Here is a 26652-nt window from a genome sequence, read left to right as displayed (position 1 = left end):
ACCCTGCACAAAACTCAGAGTGGATCAAAGATTTAAGCATTAGAACAAAGAACCTGTGCTTGATAGAAGAAAACATAGGCCCAAATCTACAACATGCCGTCGTATGAACTGACTTCTTTAATAAGACTCATAAAGTGCAAAAAGTAAAATCAAGAATCAATTAATGGGATGGAATAAAACTAAAAAAGTTTCTTCACACAAAGGAAACAATCAACAACGTGAAAAGAGAGCCTACAGAACGAGAGAAAATTGTTGCCACCTGCACATTTTCAGGGTATATACAGAACTCAAAAGACTTGGGCTGGGGTTGTGCTCAGTGGTAGAGTGCTTGTCTAGTATGTGTGAAGCACTGGGTTCTATCCTCAGTGCCATGTAAAAATAAATAAATAAATAAAATAAACGTATTGTATTCATCTACAACTAAAAAAAATGAAAAAAAAAACCCTCAAAAAACTTAACACACACACACACACAAACAAACAAAAAAACAACCCTAGGGCTGGGGTTGTGGCTCAGTGGTAGAGCGCACACCTTGCAGGTGGGAGGCCCTGGGTTCGATCCTCAGCACCACATACAAAATAAATAAAATAAAGGTGTTGTACCCAACTACAACTAAAAAATAAATCTATAAAAAAATCAACCCAAATAACCCAATCAATAAATGGTCTAAGGAACTGAACAGACATTTCATAGAAGACAGACAATTGGTCAACAAATACATGAAAAAATGTTCAATATCTCTAGCAATTAGAGAAATGCAAATTAAAACTACACTGAGATTTCATTTCACTCCAGCCAGAATGGCAATTATCAAGAATACAAGTAACAATAAATGTTGGTGAGGATGTGTGTGTGTGTGTGTGGGGGGAAATGTACACTCATACATTGTTGGTGGGACTGCAAATTGGTGCAACCACTATGGAAAGCAGTATGGAGATTACTCAGAAAACATGGAATAGATCCACCATTTGACCCAGTTATCCCATTCCTTGGTTTATGCCCAAAGGACTTAAAGTCAGCATATTACGGTGATGTAGCCACATCAATGCTTATAGCAGTTCAATTCACAATAGCTAAACTATGGAACCAATCTAGCTAGCTTTCAACAGATGAATGGATAAAGAAAATATGGTATATACACACAATGGAATATGGCTCAGTCATAAAGAATAATGAAATTATGGCATTTGCAGGTAAATGGATGGAACTGGAGAATATCATGCTAAGTCAAATAAGTGAATCCCAAAAAACCAAAGGCTGAATGTTTTCTCTGATACCTGGGTGCTAATTCACAATAAATTGGGGGATGTGGGAAAATAGAAGAACTTTGGATTAGACAAAGGGAAATGAAGGTAAGGTAGGGGGAATGAGAATAGGAAAGATAGCACAATGAATATTACTACCCTACATGCATATATGATTACATGACCAATGTAATTCTACATCATGTACAACCAGAAGAATGAAAAGTTATACTCCATATGTGTATAATATGTCAAAATACATTCTACTATCATGTATAACTAATTAGGACAAATAAAAAAAAGAACTTTAGATCATTCAAATTGTATAGTAACTGGATATAATCTGGTTTTGACAGATTAGTTGGTGTCTATTTTATTCAGTGTGATTTAACTTCCAGCCTATAAAGGTTTGGTGTTTATTTGCATTTTAGATGGTACTCTGAACATTTATGAAGTTATCTTGAAAACCAGAAATTTCCACAAGTAATACTTGTGGGTCTTACTAAGTTGCTTAGGTCCTCCCAAAGTTATTGAGACTGGCTTTGAATTCGTGATCCTCCTGCCTCAGACTTCTGAGCCACTGGGATTATAGGTGTGCACCACCACACCTGGCACACATTTTCTTTATACAGTAATCTGTTGAAGGGCACCTAGGTTTGTTCCATAGCTTGGCTATTGTGAATTGTGCTGGTACAAATGTTGATGTGGCTGCATCATTGTAGCATGCTGATTATAAATCTTTTGGAAATACTGAGGAGTTCAGTAGCTGGGTCATAGGGTGGTTTGATATTAATTTTATGGTGGAATAAACCGATTTACAGATTGATTATGCTAATTTTCAGCCCCACCAAAAAGGTATTAGTGTATATTATCCCCCACATCCTCACTCCATTTATTTATTGTTACCTGTATTCTTGATAATTGCCATTCTGACTGGAGTGAGATGAAATCTCAATGTAGTTTTAAATAAGGCATTAATATCCAGAATATACAAAGAACTCTAAAAACTTAATACCAAATAAATAAATAAATATATAAAGCAGTCAATAAATGGGCAAAAGAACTAAACAGACACTTCTCAAAAGAAATACAAATGGTCAACAAATATACAAAAAAAAAAGTTCAGGGCTGGGGTTGTGACTCAGTGGCAGAGCACTTGCCTGGAATATGTGAGGCAATGGGTTTGATCCTCAGCATCACATAAAAATAAATAAACAAAATAAAGATACTGTGCCAATGTATAACTAAAAAAACATATTTAAAATATATTCATAACATTGGCTCATACTTTTATGAGTTTCAGGGTTGTGTTTATCTCACAATGACTTAAAATATTGATTTTATTGTTATTCAAACATTTTATTTTGTGCTCAAATTACAGTTTAAGAAAAAAGATTCCAGAGTATAAACCTTATTTCTATCTACAATATAGATATTAACACCTCATTAGAGGTACCTTCTACAACTGAAGGTAATAGGAGTCAAAAACAGTATCCTTCAAATAATATCAGAAATAAGTTCTTTAAAAAATGTTTGATTTTTCACTGCAAATGTACACATCACTTTTAAAAGCTGAAATATTTTAGATTTCTGCTATATAAATATATACACACATATATACATATACACAGATATGTAAAAATAACACATTAAATTAGGAAAAAACACTAGCAATTAAAAAAACTAGGATTAAACTATTTCAGTGTTTGGTTTTTGGTTGCAGTGAAGTTTTAAGAGAACTTTCAAATGTTCTTAATAGAAAACCTTGTTTCATGAAAATAACTCAAAGGCATTTTCAGCTCTCTAATAACTACAATAATAGACCAAAAGAATCATAGAACTGGATGAGACTATTTGCAAATTTACAAATAAGTAAACTGAGGCCAACCAATTTAAATGGCTTTTCTTAAGATCCTACAGGGATTTAGACAGAGCTGTGGCTAGCTTTAAATCTGTATGTTTCTACACACATAAGTATAATGGAAAAAAAAAAACTTGGGTGAGAAAAGGTATTGATATAACAATACAAGATGCAAGAATGAGGTGCATGGTTGGTTTAAAAGAAAAGTTTATATCCGTTTATATATAATGATTCTTTTTTGGAGAATTAACACAAACTCAAATATTATCTTACATAAGTAAAAACTTCACATAAGCCTCAAATCTAATTTTTATGTATTTTCAACAATTACCCCTAAAAATATGTTATCAAAAATAGTTGATTATTGAAATAAACAGAACTAATTATACACAATTCAGCCCTTACCAATTTGCATGCAAATTCTTGGGCAGCAATGCTTAACAAAGAAAAAAAAGTAAATGTATTTGAAAAGATAACTGGTGAAATACCAACAAGCTAAATTATAAATCATATAAATGGCTTTAGAAAAATAAGATTTGGTTATAGTTTATATTCTTCATAGAATAATTTTGTTAATATTACAAAATAAGAATTTCAAATCTGAAATCCTCTTTTTAATATGAATGAGAATAGTATAGTTTCAGTAAAGAAATAAAAATGTTCATCTGAGAGAACATGAACTCAAATTTTCCTTTGAGTTTTATCAGCTTACTCAAGGATTTAAATGTGTATGTATATCTTATTTGTACCCCAAATTAGAAACTTTGGTGATCTACTGTGGTCCTCTGGTAGATTATGTAATATTTCATAATTTACTAATCAACTTGTTAATGTGAAGATAGAATTAAAGAAGTATATTTGTGTTGCTTTGCAATTAATAACACATCTCTTTAAGATATTTTTTTCTGATTATAATATGCTATTTTTCTAGGAAACTGCCATAGTAGCTATCCAATTTTGCAACAACCTGATATAGGGACAGAGATTTTGAACTTCAAATTTGGACAGAAATATTGCTAGAACATAAACTAAATTTCCAGGTGAAGTTTTATTTGAATCTCCTCAAATTTTAAAATAGATTTTATTTCCCATGCAATATAAAAAGAGAAATTATACCCATGTATAGTATTGAAATCTTTGCCTGTGGTTTTCCTTCAATGAATATTTAAGGTTTTCCCTCTCTCACATTTATGTAGCACTAAAATGGAATTGCCTTTTAAAAGTTATAATAGCTTAAACTGAAAACCTAGTTTCCATTTGATAAACAACCCATATGGAAAAATCATCTTGGCTCATTTAGCAAGTACATATAACCCCCCAATTACGAAGAAAACACATCAAATTCATTAAAAATGAAACGAGACCAAAAAATTAATTGCATTTTAGCTTCTTTAATAATACACTCAAAATTGTAACACAAGAAGGATTCACTATTTTACTTAACATTTAAACACAGTTATGAAGAATAGAAGAGTGAACACATTTATAAACAAACTGCAGTATATCTTTAAGTTCTTAGGCTGCCCAACAATTTAAAATGTATAGCATATGAAGCAACGACTATAGGGCTACAAGAAAATCCTACAAGTTAATAGCTTAACTACATTCAGAATCATTTTGATATAGAATAATCTTTAATCTCATTTCATGGTTGTTTTAGCTCATCTAACAAACCATATAGATGTCAACCACAGGGCCTTGCAAATGCAGAGTGGCCATTTACATTTAACATGAAGTATAAGACAACCAGAATGAAAACAATTCCTTAGTTACTGTTTTCTACTTTTAATATGAGCACTTAAGATGTTAATATGAAATGAAATTTCACTATCTAAACTCACATTACATATTTGGAACTACAAAAATGAATACAGCAAGAATATAGACATACTGCAGCCTCTGGATTTAACATCATATACTGGCCAAAATATTTAGAAATCCAAAGCATATAAAAATCACAGTATAGTATGGAAAAACTTGAAGACAATTTAATTTGGCTCATTCATTTTACAGCTGACCAAACTTTTGAGACCTGGGGCAACAAGACTGTTAACAATCCACATGTGCTTTTGCAAATGATTGAAATTACTTTGGTTGTGAGAATGCAAGTTGACCACTTTAAGAGAATGAGAATTTAATCTTCAAATTGGCAATTCAAAATCTGTCATTACATGTGAATAAAATTGGAAGGATGCTAAATCTCTAGGAAAAGTTACTCTTGTAAGTCTGGATGCCTTATACTGAACCTTTAGAATAAAAGTACACTTTACAAATGGAACACTGAACATAAATTATGACAAGTCAAGATAATAGTCATATAGTAAGGTAATTTTTTGATACATAAGAATTGTTTTGATAACCTTTTTCAATAATGAATCTAGTATTAGTGCATTAGCTCCAAATACAGGACAAACATAAGCCACTTAACTTCAGAGCTCAAGTAATATTCTTGCTGAAAACAATTGCTAAAAATATCAACAAAATAATAGAATATCTTTAAGCAGTGTCCTCTTTATAACCTGTAATAATTCATTTGGCAATTTTAAGAGGTATTCTCTGGACTATAAATTTTCTGCAAATAGACTTCCACTTTGTTGTTACCCAAATTACAGATATCCAAGATACCAATGATATGTACTCTATCCAGTTCAGTTGCTGCTCTTATAATATCACCTAAAAGTAAAAAAAAAAAAAAAACAAAACAGATGGTAAGTATTGTAAAATAGTTAAATATTTACTTGCATTTAGAATCACATTACCTGATGATTTTTTGTCTTACAATATTAACACTGTCCCCATCTCCCTCCAATGCATCATATGCATTTACCAAATTTTTGTTATAGTAATCTAACTTCTACAGATAAAAGTGAGCACATCAAAGAGATACTACCAATAATTTCAAGATATGACTTTCCAAAGTCATATTTAATTTTCTTTTCTTTCTTTTTTAGGTGAAGCAACATAAAAGCACATATTTTCAAGGTCATTTATAATGTTCCAAATAAACAGCTTATATTAAACTTCAAAGAAATGCAAATTTAAGTTTTCCTATTTTGCAATTAAATTATCAATGTTTTTGTAAAATTTATGAGCCATAAAGCAAAACAACATATATCTAACATATACTCTAATGACATATGCATAGGCATATATGTGTATGAATACATAATTTAGGGTTCTTTTAAGTGTATTTCCTTTGAAGTGGCTTGTATCAACTAGGGCGTCTTTAGATACTCTCAAGCTTTACCAAAAATTGATCAGGTGAATGATATCACTGAAAATAGCAGAATAGGGAAATCCAGGGCTCTGTCTCTCCATTAAGCATCTTATAAGCTGGGAAAAATTCCAGAATCAACATTTGGCAAACTCTTAATCTAAACAAAAATTTAGAACCATCAGAGGCAATGATTAAGAAAGAAAGAAAGTGCTACACTATGGTAAGAGTGTGCTATGATGTTTTAAATAGCCTGGCTATCATATTTCATTCTCCAGATAATTAGTGACCATGAAGATGACAACTCACACTCCTTGGTGGAGGTTGTTAGTACCAAAGAGAGCAATGTAGAACTTATTCTCAATTATGCAGCTGTGTGTTTTGACTCATCTGACAGTTCCCTCAAAGTCCAGGTGCAAGGACTTGCTTTCATTTTACCCAGAGTGGATCATTCTCTCACCTGGGGTGGCTTTCCCCACAACTGCTTTTGTTGAAAGCACACAAAGAAAAAATATTGAACAGTGAAATTCTGGGCAGGATAGAGGTTGAGAAAAGAGATAAATGGGAGAATAGATTTTTTAAAAGTGCCTTTGAACACTGGGGAATCAAGAAGACTTTACACATACTCAGGTCTTGATGCATGCTCAGAAAAGGCCTGAGAAGACTGATCATTTACCTCTATCTGACCTTCAGGCTCTGAGCAAGCAGGAAGTGAAGGCTAAGGCAGAGTTCTAAATAGCCTTGGCTAAGTGTCGAAGAAGTGCTGTGGCACAGGGTCAATCTGCAAAAACTAGAATATATTTTTCTTTACTTTTTTGGCCCTTGTTGTTTAAGGAAACTCTGTCAAAACATTAGTCCACTACTACTAAGCAAATAGATTATACGAGTTTAGTGGCTACAAATGACAGACTTTTTTAAATATGAGAAAACAAAAAACTTAGAGGTTAAGTAACAAACTCACATGATTCTAATCCAGATAGTAAAGCTTCAAGGTATAAGCTTTCAGCCTTTTATGGTAGAGCTATATCTCTATAAATTTGCACTAAAATTTGGGAGTGCATCTAGTGCACTCTGAAAACCTCTAAAGGGAATACTATTTGGGACCCTTTTATGAAAAAAAATACTATCAGAGAACCAACAGAGGCAATGATTAAGAAAGAAAGAGGGATTTGAGAGGGATCTATGTATGCTCAGGATTCATTAACTTCATAGTAAACCCATTTTAGACATATAAAATATCTAATGAATGATTTAAAATTGTATAAGCTAAATAAAACACATGAATGTTATAACAAATGCTAGTACTATATAATTTTGTTCTTTTTTGAGTGGGATGGACTTTCATCCAGGTAACTGGAAAGATTTCAAGACCTTCAGCTTTGATTTTAACGTCAATAACCCAAACCTTACTAATTCTAATTGCTATAATATATTGACTTTTATAAACAATGATTTACATACCACCCACTTTGCCAATTATGTAATACTTCAAGCAAAAGACAACTTCTCTATGTCTCAATTTGCTTCTTTAGAGCAGTGTTTTTAGGGTTAAATACCACGAAGCACTTTAGAATGGTGGCTAACCACATAGAAAGCACTCAAATAATTGCAGCAATAATTTTTACTTAAGCAAAACTATTGTGAAATAAAGATATCATTTATATGACATAAATATTTTAATCAAATGACTACAAATTTTATCTATAAAATGAACTTTTGTACATTTTACTTGAAATTGATAGTATAACAAGAATTACACATTTTAGTAACATCAGATATATATAAAGTGAGACAAAGAAAGCTCTATGTATTCTCGCTTTGTTTGCTATTATTGGTTACAGGATAAGACAATGTGTCCTGGAATCCCTTGAAACTAGGTTGATATCATGTAATTGGGTTCTGGAAAATTAGAAAATGAGTGGGAGTGATGTGTCACTTACATAGGTCAAAAAATAAGTGAGTTTATCCATCTCTTTCTTTCTTTGCCTTGACAACCTTAGAAGTCATCTGTTCTTGCTAAGGCAGCAACAAGAGGGAAGTTAACACAATAAAAAGTTTCTTGCTTCAGTGTAATACATGTTTCCCTGTTGGATTGGTGAATAAGTACTGGGAAGAGAGCTGGTGACTCACTGTATCACACTGAAGCAAGAAAGAAACTTTTATTGTGTTATATCACTGAGAGTTTAGAGTTGCTTTGTAACTAACTGCAACACAGTCCAACCTATCTTGTAATAAAGTGTGGTATTCCTTTGCTAAAAAACAGGATGGGAAACCCTGATTAGCTAGAGAATAAAAGCGTTTTCATGAATGTGTAAAAACCCTTCTGCCTGTGCTATACTTCTGAAATGTTTATCAATAGATGTGTCAACTCAATGCTTCCAAGGGGGTGGAAGTCATTCATATTCTTGTACTTCATAATTAAATATGATACCAAGAAGGAATTCATATCAGCAAGCCATATTCAAAAAGTGACTTGGGATAAATGACTGTCCATTTTTAAAATAAAATATAAAACTGGATCCTTATGTCACCATCTACACAAAATTCCAAATGAATTAAAATTTCAAGTTGTCAAAATGAAGTCACATATGTATAATGCCTCCACTAAAAAATTGTAAAAATGGGCAAAGGAATTGAATAGAAATTTCTCCAAATAAGTTATACACATGGCCCATAAACACATGAGAAGATACTCAACATCTATAGTAATTAGGTAAATGCTAATCATAACCACAGTGAGATACCAACTCACACCCATGTTGGTGGCTGTTATCAAAATGAAATATAACAGCTTGAAAGTAACAAGGGCTGAGTGAGGATGCCAAGAATCTGGAATCATCATGGATTGTTGGTGGGATAGTGAAATAGTGAAGATGCTGTGAAAAACAGTTTGGCTATTCCTTAAAAAGTTAAATGTAGGATTACCATATGATCTATCAGTTCCACTCCTGGGTTTATAGCAAAAAAAAAGTTGAAAGCAGAGACTCAGATACTTGTAGACCAATTTTCATAGAAGAATTATTCACAATAGCCAAAATACAGAAATAAACCAAATTTACATTAACAGAAAAATGTATAAAGGAAATGTAAAATATAATACAAAGAAATATTATTTAGCCATATAAAGGAATGGCATTCTGATATATATTACAATATGAATGAATATTGATAATGCTATACTAAATAAAATAAGTGAGACACAACACAATATTCCATGATTCAATCTGCATGAAATAACTAAAATAGACAAATTCATAGAGAAAGTGGAATAGTAGTTACCAGGGGCTGAGGAGGGGGGATTGGGATTTTACTATTTAATGGGTACAGTATTTCTGTTTGGGATGATAAAAAATTCTGGAAATGGATACTACTGATGGTTGCACCACATTGTCAATATACTTAATATAATTGAAAAGGCATTTAAAAATGGCTAAAATGGCAAATTTTGTGTTGTCTATTTGATCACAATTAAAAACATATAAGCAAAAATAACAGTTATAAAAGTACTAAGGAAAAGTATAATGATTTTTTTTTTAGAGAGAGAGCAAGCGAGAGAGAGAAATTTTAATATTTATTAATTTTTTTTTTTTTTTTTTTTTTTTTTTTTTAGTTCTCGGTGGACACAACATCTTTGTTTTGTATGTGGTGCTGAGGATCGAACCCAGGCCGCACGCATGCCAGGTGAGTGCACTACCGCTTGAGCCACATCCCCAGCCCCAGTATAGTGAATTTTTAAAAAGTGTCTTGAGCTGGGTGATGTCTTTTTGAGTATGAAAAGGAGCAGCCACAAAATAAAAGATGATGTACTTGAGTACACAGAAACAAAATTACTTAAAATACCAAAGAAAACTGCTATTGAATAAATGTCAAACTAGGTAAATATATTTTTAGCACATGAAAAAGGGTTAATTTTAATATAAAAAGATAAAAATTAATAAGAAAAAGAACATTCATATAGCTAAATGAAAAAAATAAGACTAGCACTGAAATTTCTAGAAAGTTCTTGGCAATAAAATTTAAGTGACTAAAAATCATATGAAGATTTTTCCACTTCAGAAATAATGAAGAAATTCAAATCAAAATAGTTAACACATTAGTTTTTCCAGCAGTCTGCCAAAGATTAATAAAAATAATAATACCTAGTCTTTACAAGGGTGTGAATAAAGTGGAACTCTTGACTTTGTCTCTAGTGTAAATTAGTATACATTAGTTCTCTTATAGAGAAGCATTTGAAAACATCCACCAAAATTTTAAATGAACACATATTTTGAGTTAGTGACTTCTAAGAATTCTTCTTACAGATATAGTAGTATATCAAGATTACACACACACACATACAAATACATATGGATACCCATTGCAGTACTATTTGCTAATTGCACACCCCCCCTCAGAAAAATAAAATACTTGGGGCTGGGGCTGTAGCTCAGTGGCAGAGCACTTGCCTACCACATGTGAGGCACTAGATTCAATCCTCAGCACCACATAAAAAATAAATAAAATAAAGTTATAAAAATGTTTTTTCCTTAAAAAAAACCATGAAACAATCTAACTCTCCATTAGTTGGCAACTGGGGAAGTAAATTTTGGTATATCCACACAGTGAAATACTTTGTAGTTATTAAAAAGAATGAGGTATCTCTGTATATACTAACATGAAAAATGTCCAAGGTAAACTGGTAAACTGTCAAAATGAAAAAGATGGTTACAGAATCACACAGTTATATAATTCCATTTGTGGGTATTTTGAGAGACAGAGGATGAGTAAGAATATATATTGCTTTACACAAAAATAATTTCTTCTTTTTTTTTACAAAAAAATTTCTTTAAGGAATAAAATATTCTGGTTATCTCCAGAGAATAGGTGAGTGGGTTGGTGGAAGATGCTGGATCTGGGAAGGGAAGGAGGGGAACTTGCACTTTTATTCAACATCTTTCTGATATTTGGGCTCTTTGCAATTCCAGATTTCTTAATTTATACCCTAACCTGTAGTTTAAATATTTCTGTACTAATTTTTGTTCCTTTGTTCCTGTTTCAATTTTAATTATTAACATGTGTAGCTTTTGTAATAAAATGTTAGTTTATTAAAACTGTTTAAAGGATGAATCCATGTCTCACTATATCACACCACTCTATTTTTATCTTTTAGTTAGAATCATGAAAGGAATGGAAAAGTTTGGATCAGACAGATTTTGGTTCAAATTGTGACTGTTACTCATGTTGGTGAATATCTCTGATTCTCAGTCTAGTTCTCTATAAATAGGAAATATTAATGTGCAATCTGCAGGGTTATTAGTAAAATTAATTTAAATGTATAAAATGTACAGGCACAATGATTACCACAGAGTTAAATGGACACTATTATTATTAGTGCCAAAGCATGAAAAACATGGCGTTACACTCAAGATGAGTTACTTTGCTTTTGATTACCATTTTATTTTATTCCCTAGTGGTTCTTGTCCTTCATATCCAAATATTAACTACTTTGATAGACTTTTCATGTGACCATATTAGTGACTACTGTATTAATATTGGCACTAACAATAAGCATATAACTGAGAACTCTGACCTGATATTTTGTATTGTTGATGGAATATACATATAGCAGAAGATATGTGACAGAAGTGAATATTGCAAGGAACAAAAATTAGTACAGAAATATTTAAACTACAGGTTAGGGTATAAATTAAGAAATCTAGAATTGCAAAGAGCCCAAGGAGCTGTAATATAAAAAGTAATACTGCAAGTCAACCAATATATCATCTCTAAAATGGGCTGTGGGAAAATATAAAACCTCATTTCTTATGAAAGTAGACACTTGTGTTCAGTTTGCATAACCATTACTGTCAAAAGTTACTTCATTGGGTGCAGTTCATAAAAAATTCATTCAAAAACAACATACACTCAAGAGCTTTGTCATCTTAGAAAGACCTACCACAAAATCCCAGGAAAATAAAGCCTTTCTTAAATGCTCTTTTAAATGTATTATCTTTTAAATGTAAGCTCAGTAAAAACTGCTAGAATTTCACTCTATGCTTTGGAAATATAAATGAAAACAGACCATAAACAGGATAATTACCATTTGACAGATAATTTCACAAGTTTAAAGAAATAAAGTTTGATATATTATTTAGTAGCCTAAACAAATTTTTGGTGGAAGAGTTTCACTATTGGGACCTCATACACTCCTAGCCGTCCTCAAGGAATTTATTGTTTAGCACTTGAATAACTAAACATTTATAAGAGAGAAATTTTACTATATTATACTTTGGAGATATTGGGATTTCAGACAATTATAAGGTAAAAAGACAAATTGTCTGGCCTGAGTTAAAAGAAGAGAGTATCTCCACAAGAATGGAGTCCTAATTAGAATAAGATAAAATCTCTGCTTGTATAATTTTTTCAGAATGGATTCTACTGTCATGTATAACTAAAGAAAACTAATAAAAAATAAAAAATAAAAAGACTAGAACTGCACAGTTCCACATGTATGTCATTTAGATCTGATGAAATAATTACATATCAAATTATATTATAAGAACATTTCTTAATGCCTGCCCAGAATAGAAACAAGTTGCTCAATTTATTTAAAAGATACAACCTCATTTTATAAGTCTTAGGGCACATTTACCAAATAAACCTTTAGTTAAACTACATCAAGTTTTAAGTCTAGAGTTGCTTACATAATTAAATACTGTCAATGGGAAAAGGTTATAATTGTTTATTATTTTTTTCCTGAGTAAAAGGAACACAGATTTTCTTACTTGCAAGTGCTCTGGGGCCTGGAAATCGGTCACTGACAGTGACTTCTGGAGGATATACACAGCTGTAATTCATGCAGGTCAACAATGTGTCTATTTGAGATGTTCGGACATCTTCTGGACAATACATGGGTAGGAATGCAACGTCAATTGCAATCTCATGGTTCAGACCTGTTGGAGAAAATTACATATTATTAAAAGTTTGATGGGTTAGTTTATGGTGCTAATAAGGCCAAATTTGCTGTATTGATCTTTTTTTAAATCTTATTTTGTATTTGTTCTTTTTAGATACGCATGACAGTAGAGAATATTTTGACATATTATACATACATGCAGTATAACTTATTCTAATCAGGATCCCATTCTTGTGGTTGTACATGATGTGGAGTTTTACTGATTACATAATGTACATGATGGTGAATTTATATATGAACATAGGAAAGTTATGTCCAATTCATTCCACTGTCTTTTCTATTCCTATCTTGGTTTGATCTTTTTTTATGACAATATCTTTATTTTATTTTTATGTGATGCTGAGGATCGAACCCAATGCCTCATACATGGTAAGCGAGTGCTTTACCTCTGAGCCACAACCCTAGCCCCTGGTTTGATTTGAATGTGCTGAATTGCTATAGGTTGAAAAAGTAGGTACTTCAGTGCAACCTATCACCACTTCTAGAAATAACAATTAAAAATGTTTTCCCTACTGATATAAAATTAATGTTTTATTATCCAGAGAATAGCCTTGTCACATGAATGAAGACATAGAGAGTGCTTCCTTGATCATTCATGACAGGTAGGAGAATTAAGAGAGATGATTTTTGGTTCCCTTACTGCCATCTGGATATTTGGCTTCAGCAAGACCAGGGATGATGTAACTCGGTCCCATTTGTCCTCAAATACATAAGACATAGTTCACATACTAACTATTAGGGTTAATAAATGGTTTCAGTAGAAAAGGCTCTTAGCCATAGTGAATACTGTCCTTTAACTGCCATCTCTTTATGCTTGCTAGGGTGGATAAAAACAAAACAAAACAAAAACACTTCTTGGAGGAAGACAAGGATTTGAGCTGGGTACTAAATGATGAGTGGCGTTTAAGCAACAGAGAGGAGGGCATTTCAGGCATGCCATGGAATAACATAAGCCAAAGATTTAGATAAGAGTAAGGTGACCAGTCTGGCTACATCAAGGGTAAACAAAAAGAGAACAGCTTTAAAACTATGAACTTCATAGAGTTTCCCAAGCCAGAAATCCAGGAGTTGTCATAATCCTCATTAGCCCTTTTATTCTTCCTGGATATTTGGTCACCTAAATTCTATGTCCTTAATATTTCTCCTGTTCATCCCTTATAGTGATTCTTAAGTACTGAGTATGGGCCACTGATGGTTAAACAAATTCCTTCTTGTTAAGTTGCAAATTGACCCAGACGTGCAAATTCTTTGCTATTTATGAGCAAATGACACTAGATCCCATAACTTTAAGGTATAACTAAGGGCTGCTTAAATTTTTTTAAAGATCACTAAAATTTGGTATTCATAATGTAAAACAATAATGTAATCTAGAATTTCCTGAGGACTCCAATTCAGTGTTATAAGAAGTATAGCTATCCTATAACTCTTAGTAGTGTTGCAATGCTCCTGTGAATGTACATGTTGGTACATCTTATTTCTGTGATTCTGAGAGTAAATTTAACTCTAAGCTATATCATTAATGTAATAAGTTATTATAAAAAGAATACTCTGTATTAAATATATCATGGATCATATGATACATTCCAACTTATAAATGTATTTTATTTTTATTTTTTCTTTTTACACATGACAGTAGAGATAATTTTGACATACAAACATGGAGTACATCTTATTCTAATTAGGATTCTAGTCTTGTGGATGTACACAATGTTGAGATTCACTGTGTTGTATTCATATATGTAGATAGGAAATTTATGTCAGATTCACTCCACTGTCTTTCCTATTCTTGTCCCTAATTCCTTCCCTTCATTCAGCTTTTTCTAACTCAATGAACTTCTATTCTTCCCCCTTTGTTGTCTGTTAGAATCCACATATCAAAGATACCATTTCAACCTTTGTTTTTTTTTGGGGGGGGATTAGCTTATTTCACATAGCATGATAGTCTCTAGATCCATCCATTTACTGGCAATATTATAGTCACCCTTCTTTATGGCCTATTAATATTCCATTATGTATATACACCACATTTTCTTTATCTGTTCATCTGCTGTAGGGCACCTAGGTTGATTCCATATCTTAGATAATGTGAATTGAGCTGCTATAAATATTGATGTGGCCGTGTCACTGTAGTATGCTGATTTTAACTTTTTTTGGATATACCAAGAAGTGGGATAACGGGGTCAAATGGTGGTTCTATTTCTAGTTTTTTTTTTGAGGGATTTCCATATTGCTTCAACTTGTAAGTGTATTTTGAGCTGCTTTCTAAGTTATAAAATACTGTGAGTTTAGCTTTAACATTATCAGTAAGATTAAGATTATTTGATTGAAACTAGACTTGAGAGTGCAAATTCTAGTGATGTGCCTAGGATATTCTTATCCCAGATAACCACTTGGCTTGCTCTTTCTCCTCCATCAGGTTTCTGGTGAAATGCCATGTTCTCATTGAGACCTTTGCTGAGTAATCTATTTAAAATGGAACCTTTCTCCACCACAGCATTCTTGTTTGTTCTGTCACCTATCACCATCTGACTCTACAGTAAGCTCTTTTAGGGCAGGGATTTTATTTGTTATGTTCACTAATTTAACTTTAGCACTTAGACCAGTATTAGGCACATAGTGGGAACTCAATATATACTTGTTAATTTGAATAAATAAATGTACATTTGTATATTTAATCTATAATTTTCCAACATCAAACTTTAAGACATTTTTGTATTAACATTCAAATATAAATTCAGCTATATACCCACTGCCCTGAATGTACTGTACAAACCTCAATAATAATGGCTATGATATATGAGAGTTATTAAGATAATTTTTTTCTAACATTTTTGTCAAGATTTTTGGAGCAAATTTGCTCATATGTTTTTTTTTCTTCCTTGTCTTTAAAATTTAATGATGATGTAATATATGTGTGATAATTATGTATAATAATAGTATGAAATATATAATGATATTATAATAATTTAACAGTACTAATTGTGACATCAAGGAAGTTTGTTATGCTATAGTTATACTGAAATACTAAGACTTTATTTAATCTTGTTTTTTTTCTCCTATTAAAGTAGCCAATATAATTCCTGCCCTCTTTGGTATTAGCCCGTTTTGTTCAGAACCAATTATTTGTATGTACCCCTGAAGTATATACCTCCTTATTTGTTGAAAGCCCTATTTATACAATTAGTTGAGTAGCACTGGTTCCCTCACTATTTATTCCCTCACCAAATAATTCTATTATTGGTAATTATATATCATGATTTTCAAAAGACAAATGGATGGCCCTTAAAGACTTATGAAAGGTTGACTGGATTGTCTTCCTTCCTTCCTCTCTCCCTCTCTCTCTCTTTCCTTCCCTCCCTCCTCTCTCTTTTTATTTTTTAACCTCTTCTTCCCTTCTTTTTTCTTTCTTTCTTTCTTTCTTTCTTTCTTTCTTTCTTTCTTTCTTTCTTTCTTTCTTTCTTTCTTTTTTTGTGCTGGATATTGAGCCCAAGGCCTTGTACTTACTAGCCACTATATCCTCAACCCCTGGATTATGTTTCTAATTGTCTATGCCAAGTACAAATTGAAGAGAGGACTCTTAAGTTTTGATTGACTCATAAGATTTCATGGGCAACTAAATCAGTGTTATTGGAGCAAATGTTATACTGTTAACATTTGTAAGTCCAATCAAGCTTTTAAGAGATATCTTCTTTAAGGTAAGAAATAATTCTTAATATTGGGAAAGAATGACTAAGAGATTCTAAATTTTGTATCTCTGAAAAAGCACTAAAGTCTGTTTAAAAAATCTTTATTTATTTATTTATTTAATGTGGTGCTGAGGATCCAACCGAGGGCCTCACATGTACTAGGTGAGTGCTCTACCACTGAGCCACAATCCCAGCCCAAAAAGCACTAAAGTTTTAATTTGACACTTCATCTAGATATATTCTCCTTAAAGTATGTGATCATGAATGGTAAACAATGGGCTAAAGTTTTAGTGATTACTGTCTATTGATTTGAGGATAGAGATAGCAAAACAAGAATTTTAAGACAAGAACCAGTGCTTCTGTGATACATTTGTGATATTGGCAAAGTATCCAACTGCTTGTTGAGAGCCATTAAAACTACGGAGAGATTAACAGTTCTTTCAAAGTTTACAATAACAATTCACCCTTTACCAGTCAGAGCAACGGACCAAAGCTGGGATCCAAATAACATTTCTGGTTTCAAGAATTTGGTACATCAAAATTGCTGGGTCCTCTAGAGATTAGCAAGATAATGCAGAGGACTAAGAAACCAGTAGGAAATAGTGTCGATATATGTTAGACAATCTCTATGCTAGGAGTATGTCAAGTATACAGATCCGTAAGTCTAGATTGGTGATGGCAGTCTTAGCCAAGAACAGAGCCCTGGAAAAGGGGTCAGAAAATTAGAACCTGGGGGTCAAGTCTACTCTGTGCCTGGTTTTGTACACACCATGAGGTAAAGTTTGGCTTTTACATTCTTAACAGTTAAAAAAAATAAAGGAACAGGGGCTGAGGATGTGGCTCAAGCGGTAGCGCGCTCGCCTGGTTCGATCCTCAGCACCACATACAAAGATGTTGTGTCCGCCGAAAACTAAAAACTAAATGTTAAAAAATTCTCTCTCTCTCTCCCTCTCTCTCTCTCTCCCTTTAAAAAAACAAAGGAACAATATTTTGTGATGGACAAAAATATGAAATTCAAAGTGCAGTGTGCATAGACTTTTATTTAAACACAGCCATGCACACATTCATTTATATATCATTGATAGCTGCTTTCTCATGAAAACAGCACAGCTAAGTTACTGCAACAGAAATTGTATAGCCTGCAAAGCCTCAAACCTGTTTGTCCTTTGTCCTTTACAGAAGTTTGTCCCCCTTGTACAGGATATACTTAAAGTCATCTTTTAGTTTTAGGATTCTATCTTTAAACAAACAGTCCATTCATAAAGATTTAATCCTTTTTCCTGTGTTCATTTTTTATTTCCACACTTGAAATACTTTCCTAAACTGACAAATTTACCACTCTTACATCTGATAATCAGCTCTCATTTTAACCAGTATAAGAGAATGTCTAAACTTCCAATTCTAGTTAGAGAATAGTGGTTTTCTTTTTATTCTTTCTTTTGAGAGAGAGAGAGAGAGAGAGAGAGAGAGAGAGAGAGAGAGAGAGAATTTTTTTAATATTTATTTTTTAGTTTTCGGTGGTCACAACATCTTTATTTTATTTGTATGTGGTGCTGAGGATCAAACCCAGCGCCTCGTGCATGCCAGGCAAGCACGCTACCGCTTGAGCCACATCCCCAGCCCAGAGAATAGTGGTTTTCAACCTTTATTCTACTCCTGCATGCCTGATGATCAGATGTATCCTTGCTAGTGGCTTTCTCTCTGTGACAATGTCTGCCTCGAGAAGAGAAGAAGACTGAATGAGCTGCTTCTCTAGCATATCTAAGAATTCCAAGGAGTACGGATAAGTTTGATAATGTACCTCCTTCACTAACATTATATGAGCATCATTAGATCCAGTACTACTTATCTTAGTTGCATATATTTTATATTAAGTTATGTCATTAGAAAGCAGAGTGCATGATTACATAATAATAAAGTGAAAATAAACACCATTATAGAAGTGCCTTATTATGATATGAGTAATGACTGTATAAGTTTTATGTAGGAATCAACTATCATTTAGGACACTTTTTAAAAAATATTTATTTCTCTCTTTTTTTTTAGTTTTAGTTGGACACAATACGTTTACTTTACTTATTTATTTATTTTTATGTGGTGCTGAGGATATAACCCAGAGTCTTGCACGTGCTAGGTGAGTGTTCTACCACTGAACCACCCACCCCAGCCCCATTTCCACACCTTGAAAGACAAAGCTATAGTTGATGAAATCGACTCTTTTGTTATTGTGTGCTATTTATATGATAATTTCATACAGTATATTCAGATTTGAATTTTGTTTGAAAGAAAAAAAAAGAATTCCTCTATTTGAATGTTTTCTCTGCAACAGAGGATGTTTAGATACTTCAGGAGTACTATTTTTCATCATGATCTGGCTTCAACCTAGCCAGATATTGACTAGAAATTATCCAACTTTCTTTAAGTTTTAACATTGAATATGTAATCAGAAGCAAAACAAAAACAAAAACAAAACTCTTTCTCCCTTCCTGCAAGAAAGCTCAGGGAAAATTACTGCTGAACAGTAGTAATTTAGTTATCTACAAGGACCTACTAACACCTTCCTTTTCTGCTTCCTTTAAAATGTTCTGTATTGTTTTATTCATAAATGGATTATTTTTCACTTTATTTTAACTCTGCAAACCATCCTTGGAAACAGGCAGAGAAAAAAAAAAATATATATATATAATGCTTCTAACATGAATTAGAGCTGGCAAGCAGAATAAACTTGTCTTCTATATTTGATTCTTGCTTCCAGCTGACTCATAGCCAAAGCTACAAAAAGTTTACAATTAGATGTAAGATAGCTGAGCTGTCTTAGTCAATCTGTTTTAATGGATTGGTACCATGTTAAGAGGAAGAAATCATTCAATTTCTATGTTTTGAGATGAACTCACTGTTTCCATGGTTACTTTTCTTGATGTATGGGAAATCTTGCTACAGTTTTTGCTTCCCAGATATTAAACTAAGATTGATAAACTATCTGAAGAGATCAAGTAATATAGTCTAGTGGAGAATATTTGAACCTTAGATCTGTAGAAGTCAGTGGAAATTCATCCTTTTCATAGATTATACATATATTTATCCATGTGCATGCATATATATATATATATATATATATATATATATATATATATATATTATGTTTGAGGAGTTAGGGAAGAAGGGATAGGGGAGAATAAAGGGGAAAATTGTCTTGATAAAAATCAGGGCAGTTCGTTCCAGAACTACAGATGTAAAAATCCATTAACTTTATTTTTTCCAGGCATTAAATTAATGTGCTCATGATTCTTCCTCATTGCTTCCTTTTAAGGCAGCAAGATCTAGTGCTAAGATCTTCTTATGAAACACAAAATTCTTTCCTTGACTCCGAGAATCATTTTGGCAAAGGTTTTATTTTAGAATTATCTTTGTGTATATTTTTCTTTTATTAGAAACAAACAAGTAAATCTACATTTAAAATTTTCACTTTAAATGTTTTAAGTTCTATAGCTAGGTATCTCTCAGTTTTGAACAAGATGGGGAATCAGTTTATTTCCCCTTATCAGACAAAGTTAGTTTTTTCAATAATTTCTTTCTGTTCAACCTGAGTTACTTGAGAATTTTGTTTCCCCGACCCCAGAGGCTAAATAGACCTATTTTTTAATATTTATTTTTTAGTTGTAGTTGGATACAATGTCTTTATTTTATTTATTTATTTTTATGTGGTGCTGAGGATCGAACCCAGGGCCTCGCACATGCTAACCAAGTGCTCTACTGCTGAGCCACAACCCCACCCGCTAAATAGACCTATTTTCATAGAGGCTTACCTTGATTATTACTACTTCTCTTTAACTTACACTTTACCCTTCAACGGTTCATATGGACTGAGAAAGAAGCATAGTATATAAACAAAGCAGTGGCTAAGAAATAATAGAACCAGTCTTAGAATTACAGTAGTCAGATAGTTAGGGGTGAAGAAAAGTTCCTTTAATTTCAATTCTTCTCTTCTCAAATACTTTCCAAGGATTTGTCAATGCTGAAAATCCCCAAATTAGAGCTTCATTTATTGCAGAATTAGTGCTCTATTCCTTTATTTTTAGCCAAATGGAAGCCCCTTGGGAGCTTAATTTTCATGAGCATGTGTGGAGGGGGCTTATTTTTTTTAAAGAAAAATAGTATTGATATTTAAACTATGTCATTAAAAATAATTGAAGAAAAGAACGGGTGACTTACCTAGGATGGTTACTTCGAAATGTCCAAGGCTTCGAGCACTCATAAAGTCATCAAGTTTTGGGGGTCTTCCTTCTGGTGGTACATATTTTGCAGGCTGAGAATTGTACTGCTGAGTAAGAAACTTTCTGTGTTCTAAAATAAATTTCCGTGGAATACTTTCAGGATACACATGGCTGTAATGTAGGTGGTCTATTAAGCCAAAACTTTTCTCTCTCCACATTTGGCTCTCCCACCTATCGCTTATGGTTTTTCTGCCCTTGCCTAATGCACTAGCACTTGTACTTTCTTGACCTGTTGAAGACACAATGAAACAAATGCATCTGACTTATAAGCTAGTTAAAACAAGGCATTCACTATGAAAAAAGTATAGATTAATCAGGACTAGATGAGAAATTTGAAAATCAGTCACTTAAAACGCAAAATGAATATCCAAATGATAACTCTTATCAAAGCAAGGAAAGAACTAGATTCACTGATTCCAATAGATTAAAAGCAATATTTTTTCTGTATTGTCAAAGTTATCGATATTTGTAATTATCTTTTTATTTTTTGGTACCAGGAATTAAACCCAGTTCCATTCAACCACTGAGCCACATCCCCAGCACTTTTTATATTTTACAGTAAAGGTCTTGATATGTTGTTTAGGGCCTTGATATGTTGCTGTGACTGGCTTTGAAGTTGAGATCTTGCAGCCTCATCCTCCTGAGCTGCTGTGATTACAGGCATGTACCACTACACCTGGCTATTATAATTAATTTCTTTATATTTTTTCTGTATTTTCCAAGTGTTCTTAAATAAACATACATTCCTTTTATATTCAGTCATAAATTCAAGTGAAATAAATTCATGAGAATGGCACCATTTAGAGGTCACTCATTATTGGTAGAATTTGAGCTTAAAATAAAATTTTGTTCATCTCTGCTAAAAGTGACCTGAACAAATATGATCTTTACTCTAGATACATCTCCTCTTAAGAAGGATCATTTATTATATATGACAATCCTTTATATATAAATAACATAGAAAACAAAGAACGAACTAAATTGAGATGAAAGAAATTAATTCTTGCTTGTTACATTTTTATTTTTTTGGTGATATTGGAGATTGAACCTAGGGTGCTCTATTGGTGAGCTACATCTCCAGCCCTTTTAAAATTATTTTTCTAAGTGGCCCAGGCTGGACTAAAACTTGTGATTTTCCTGCCTCAGCCTCCTGAGTAGCTGGGATTATGGGCACATACCATTGCATCTAGCTTCCTCTTCAATTCTTTTTTTTTTTTTCATTGTTTGAGGTCATTTTATTCAATTCTTGATGGTTCTAAATCAATTTAACTCTTATGTACAACTTACCTATAATGTTTAGTTTCAAAGGCAGAACACAATTTATCCCTTTAACATTATGACATTCATTCAACAAATAATAATAATAATAATAATAATAATAATAATAATTGTTTTGTACAAGGTATTGGACCTAGGGGTGCTTTGTCATTGAGCCACATCCTCAGGTCTTTTTTATATTTTATTTAGAGACAAGTTCTCATTGATTTGCTTAGGGCCTCACTATGTTACTGAGGCTGGCTTTGAACTTGTGATCCTCCTGAGCCACTGGGATTTATAGGTGTGTGCCACCTTGCATGGCCCAAAAAATAATTATTGAGTACCTATTATGGGTCAGACATGATGTTAAGAAATTTGTACAAAAATATTCTAATTGAATAATATACCCTAGGAACTGAAGACATATGGTAAAATCAGAAAAATGGATGTGGAACAAGACTCTCTAGTTAGTTCTACTAGCTAAGGAAATCCAATAGCAACTCCCTTTCAGAGTTAAACGAGCTTGCTCTATTGCTTCCTTATAGGCTGCCTATGTCCTGGTACTGATTCTTACCCTAGTATTAAGAAACATTATTGAGGCAGAAGGTGGTTTTAATGGCAAGATTTCAGTACAGTTAACATACCACTTCTGCTTTTCAGATTTTATTGCATATTTCAAGACTACTTGCTTGGTTTCTTAAGCCTAGATGAAGACTTACCAAAATTGGAGTACAAAGTAAAATATTATATTGAGTTATAAGGAAATATTAAGAAATTTGAACATATATTTCTTACCAAGAATCTAAAACACTGCAATATTACAAAAGAGTTTTTTAAACACAAAATTCAGTTGATGAACATACTTAATTGACTTCCAATAATAATGCTTGACAACAAACGGGAAAGCAATCCTACATGGAAAAGAAAGGAATAAAATTAAATCTAAAAGAAATACTCAAGAGTTAATAGGACGAAACAGAGGAGTGGGAAATAGTTTCATCTTTTGCATTTTCTAGAAATAAATCTCCCTTATTCAAACCAATAAAGGCACATAATTTGAATATCATTAAGTTGCTATTACAATTACTGAAACCATAAAGAACATCTCTCTCTTATTTGTTCTAGAATACAGCATGAAAAAGGTATGTGCTGGGGCTGGAGATGTAGCTTAGCAGTACAGTACTTTTTTAACATGGCCAAAACCATGGGTTTGATCCCCAGCATTACTATAAAAAAATGTTGTATGCTACAGTAGTTTTCAAAAAATTAAGTACTTACATTTACCTTCTGGGAAAAAAGTCATTCTTGACCCTTCCAGAAATAAGAATTTTTTTTTAATATTTTTTATTTGGATGTTAATATTGAGGACCATCAAGATATTAATGCTTACAGGAAAAATTCCTCTAAATAATATGTTTTATAATTTTTATTTTAGCATCATAATTACCTACCCCAATTATATATTCATAATTAATTAATTAATATAAATGGGTCTGAAACCAGTACAGGAGACATTGGAAATTACTGGTTGTGAATAGCAACATTTCAAAGGAATGTAGGAAAGAGACAAAATATATCTACAGCTCAGGTTTTTCTAAATGTAGAATGGAAAATTGTGAACTGGAATTCTTTTAGTTTTAGCTTAAATGCTGTTAAAATTGTTGTATGGAACATGTTTTAAGCCTACTTTTACATAGGTAAATACAAATTAATCATGTAGCAAAATTATATTTCTATATTTTATAATTACAATTACTACTTTATTATTTTAGTTATTCATTTAACTCTTATTTCTAGTGAGATCAGTTTTATGATTTAATGAGGAAATTTTTAAATAGGAGACTAAATTTAAGTTGTAAAGTAATGAAGGATGCAGTACAAAATATATATACAGGCCTGGTGATTTTCTTCATAATATCTACTTTGAACATTTCATTATGAGGATAATAGTAGACAAGGATGTATAGAAGCATGGGGGAAGGAGAGGAACTATTTTCCTTGTCTCCTTCCCCTTTACCTCCACTCACCCCATGTGATGCAAGATCTACAAGGCTAAAGAAGAACAGGGTATTCCAGTCAGTGATAAGGTCTACGTTTGGAGGTAATTATATACTAGACTTTTTAAAGGATTATATAAGCCAGGGTTTACCTGTAATCCTTTAATGTCTTGTGATGTTAGATGTACCATTCTTATTAATTGTGAACTTTTCAAATGTATATCACATCTACTTATCTAAGTTACTAGATATAAAGGATAAGATATTGAACTTTATAGACTTCAAAATACCTGGCACAACAAACTATGCACACATTAACTACATATTCATAACATGAATGAATTTTGAATTTGCAGACATAGGAAAAAAACCAAAGCTATCATGAAATATGTCTGGGAATATGTTGGTAACAAGATTGAGAAATATAGATCTATTCTTTTATTTTCTTTTTTTGAAATTATAGGGATCAAACCCAAGAACTTGTACATGAGAGGCAAGTGCTCTACTGCTAAGCAATGTCCCCAGGCCACATATAGAGAATTCATTCATTCACTGAAATTTCAAGATATCTTCTAGTATATGAATATGCTATATTTTATGTATATATCCTCTGTTAATTAACATTTAGCTTTCAATTTTGCCTATTATAAAAAATGTTCTAATAAAAATCTTAGAACAGATCTGCCCATGTGGCCAAAATGTAGGGGGAATCCTGGGGCACAAAGTATATACAACATATTTTCAACCAATTAGGTATTGCCATATTGTTCTTAAAAGGTAGTTAGTATTAATGCATTAATCTAAGAAACGGGGGGACATGACTCTATTTTTCTCTGATATACACAAATATTTGCTTATATTATAGAAAAAACAATGGAAAAAATGAATGATTCAATTAATTAAAAAGTCATCCATGGTGGGAGTGAAGGGATAAGATGTGGGGGACAAGGATAGAAGATAAAATTCATTAAATATATATTCTTTTGCATATTTGACTTTGGAACCATGTAAATAATTAATCAAATTATAAAACAAAACTACATACTTATTTAAGAAAAGCAATATCTAAACATTAAAATAAAAGAGGTGAACCTAAATGTCTATCCAGTAGATGGTAGAAACTTACAGAAGAGTATGAGTGATTTTTAAGCTATAATAATTTGATTGTACATCTTTAGTGGGGTATAGAACTTAAAAGAATTGCAACAAAACAAACCTTAAAATAATTATTCTGAGGTTGTTTTTATATGTGTTGGGTTAATGCAAATAAGTTATTATCTGATATTCTATCATCCCTAGGGTTTTTTTTATTGGTTGTTCACAACATTACAAAGCTCTTGACATATCATATTTCATACATTAGATTGAAGTGGGTTATTAACCCCCAATTTTACCCCAAATGCAGATTGCAGAATCACGTCGGTTACACATCCACAATTTTACATAATGCCCTATTAGTAACTGTTGTATTCTGCTACCTTTCCTATCCCCTACTATCCCCCCTCCCCTCCCTTCCCATCTTCTCTCTCTACCCCATCTACTGTAATTCATTTCTCTCCTTGTTTATTTTCCCATTCCCCTCACAACCTCTTATATGTAATTTTGTATAGCAATGAGGGTCTCCATTTCCATGCAATTTCCCTTTTCTCTCCCTTTCCCTCCCATCTCATGTCTCTGTTTAATGTTAATCTTTTCTTCCTACTCTTCCTCCCTGCTCTGTTCATAGTTGCTCTCATTATATCAAAGAAGACATTTGGTATTTGTTTTTTAGGGATTGGCTAGCTTCACTAAGCATAATCTGCTCTAGTGCCATCCATTTCCCTGCAAATTCTATGATTTTGTCATTTTTTATTGCTGCATAGTACTCCATTGTGTATAGATGCCACATTTTTAATCCATTCATCTATTGAAGGGCATCTGGGTTGGTTCCACAGTCTAGCTATTGTGAATTGTGCTGCTATGAACATCGATGTGGCAGTATCCCTGTAGCATGCTCTTTTAAGGTCTTCAGGGAATAGTCCGAGAAGGGCAATAGCAGGGTCAAATGGTGGTTCCATTCCCAGCTTTCCCAGGAATCTCCAAACTGCTTTCCAAATTGGCCGCACCAATTTGCAGTCCCACCAGCAATGTACAAGTGTACCCTTTTCTCCTAGGGTTTTAAGAA

General features: G+C 32.5%; 1 protein-coding gene across 3 annotated transcripts in view; it reads right to left on the bottom strand.

The window, feature by feature from the left end:
- Nucleotides 1–4575: 4575 nt before the first annotated feature.
- Nucleotides 4576–26652, bottom strand: part of RADX (RPA1 related single stranded DNA binding protein, X-linked) — a 65238-nt gene continuing 43161 nt past the window's right edge. For 2 of the 3 annotated variants that reach the window (XM_081278180.1, XM_081278181.1), the window contains 3 exons: nt 21173–21463; nt 13084–13251; nt 4576–5778 (listed from right to left, as the gene is read on the bottom strand). In XM_081278180.1, coding sequence (XP_081134306.1) covers nt 5648–5778; nt 13084–13251; nt 21173–21463 — 590 coding nt within the window. In that variant the 3' untranslated portion in view covers nt 4576–5647. Of the gene's footprint in view, nt 5779–13083; nt 13252–21172; nt 21464–23354; nt 23403–26652 lie in introns of all 3 variants that reach the window. The other variant, XM_081278179.1, reaches the window with a different exon arrangement.

The sequence above is a fragment of the Spermophilus citellus genome, assembly GCF_964194105.1.
Source record: "Spermophilus citellus genome assembly, chromosome: X".
NCBI classification, from domain to species: domain Eukaryota; kingdom Metazoa; phylum Chordata; class Mammalia; order Rodentia; family Sciuridae; genus Spermophilus; species Spermophilus citellus.
This window is presented reverse-complemented; position numbering and strand designations above follow the sequence as displayed.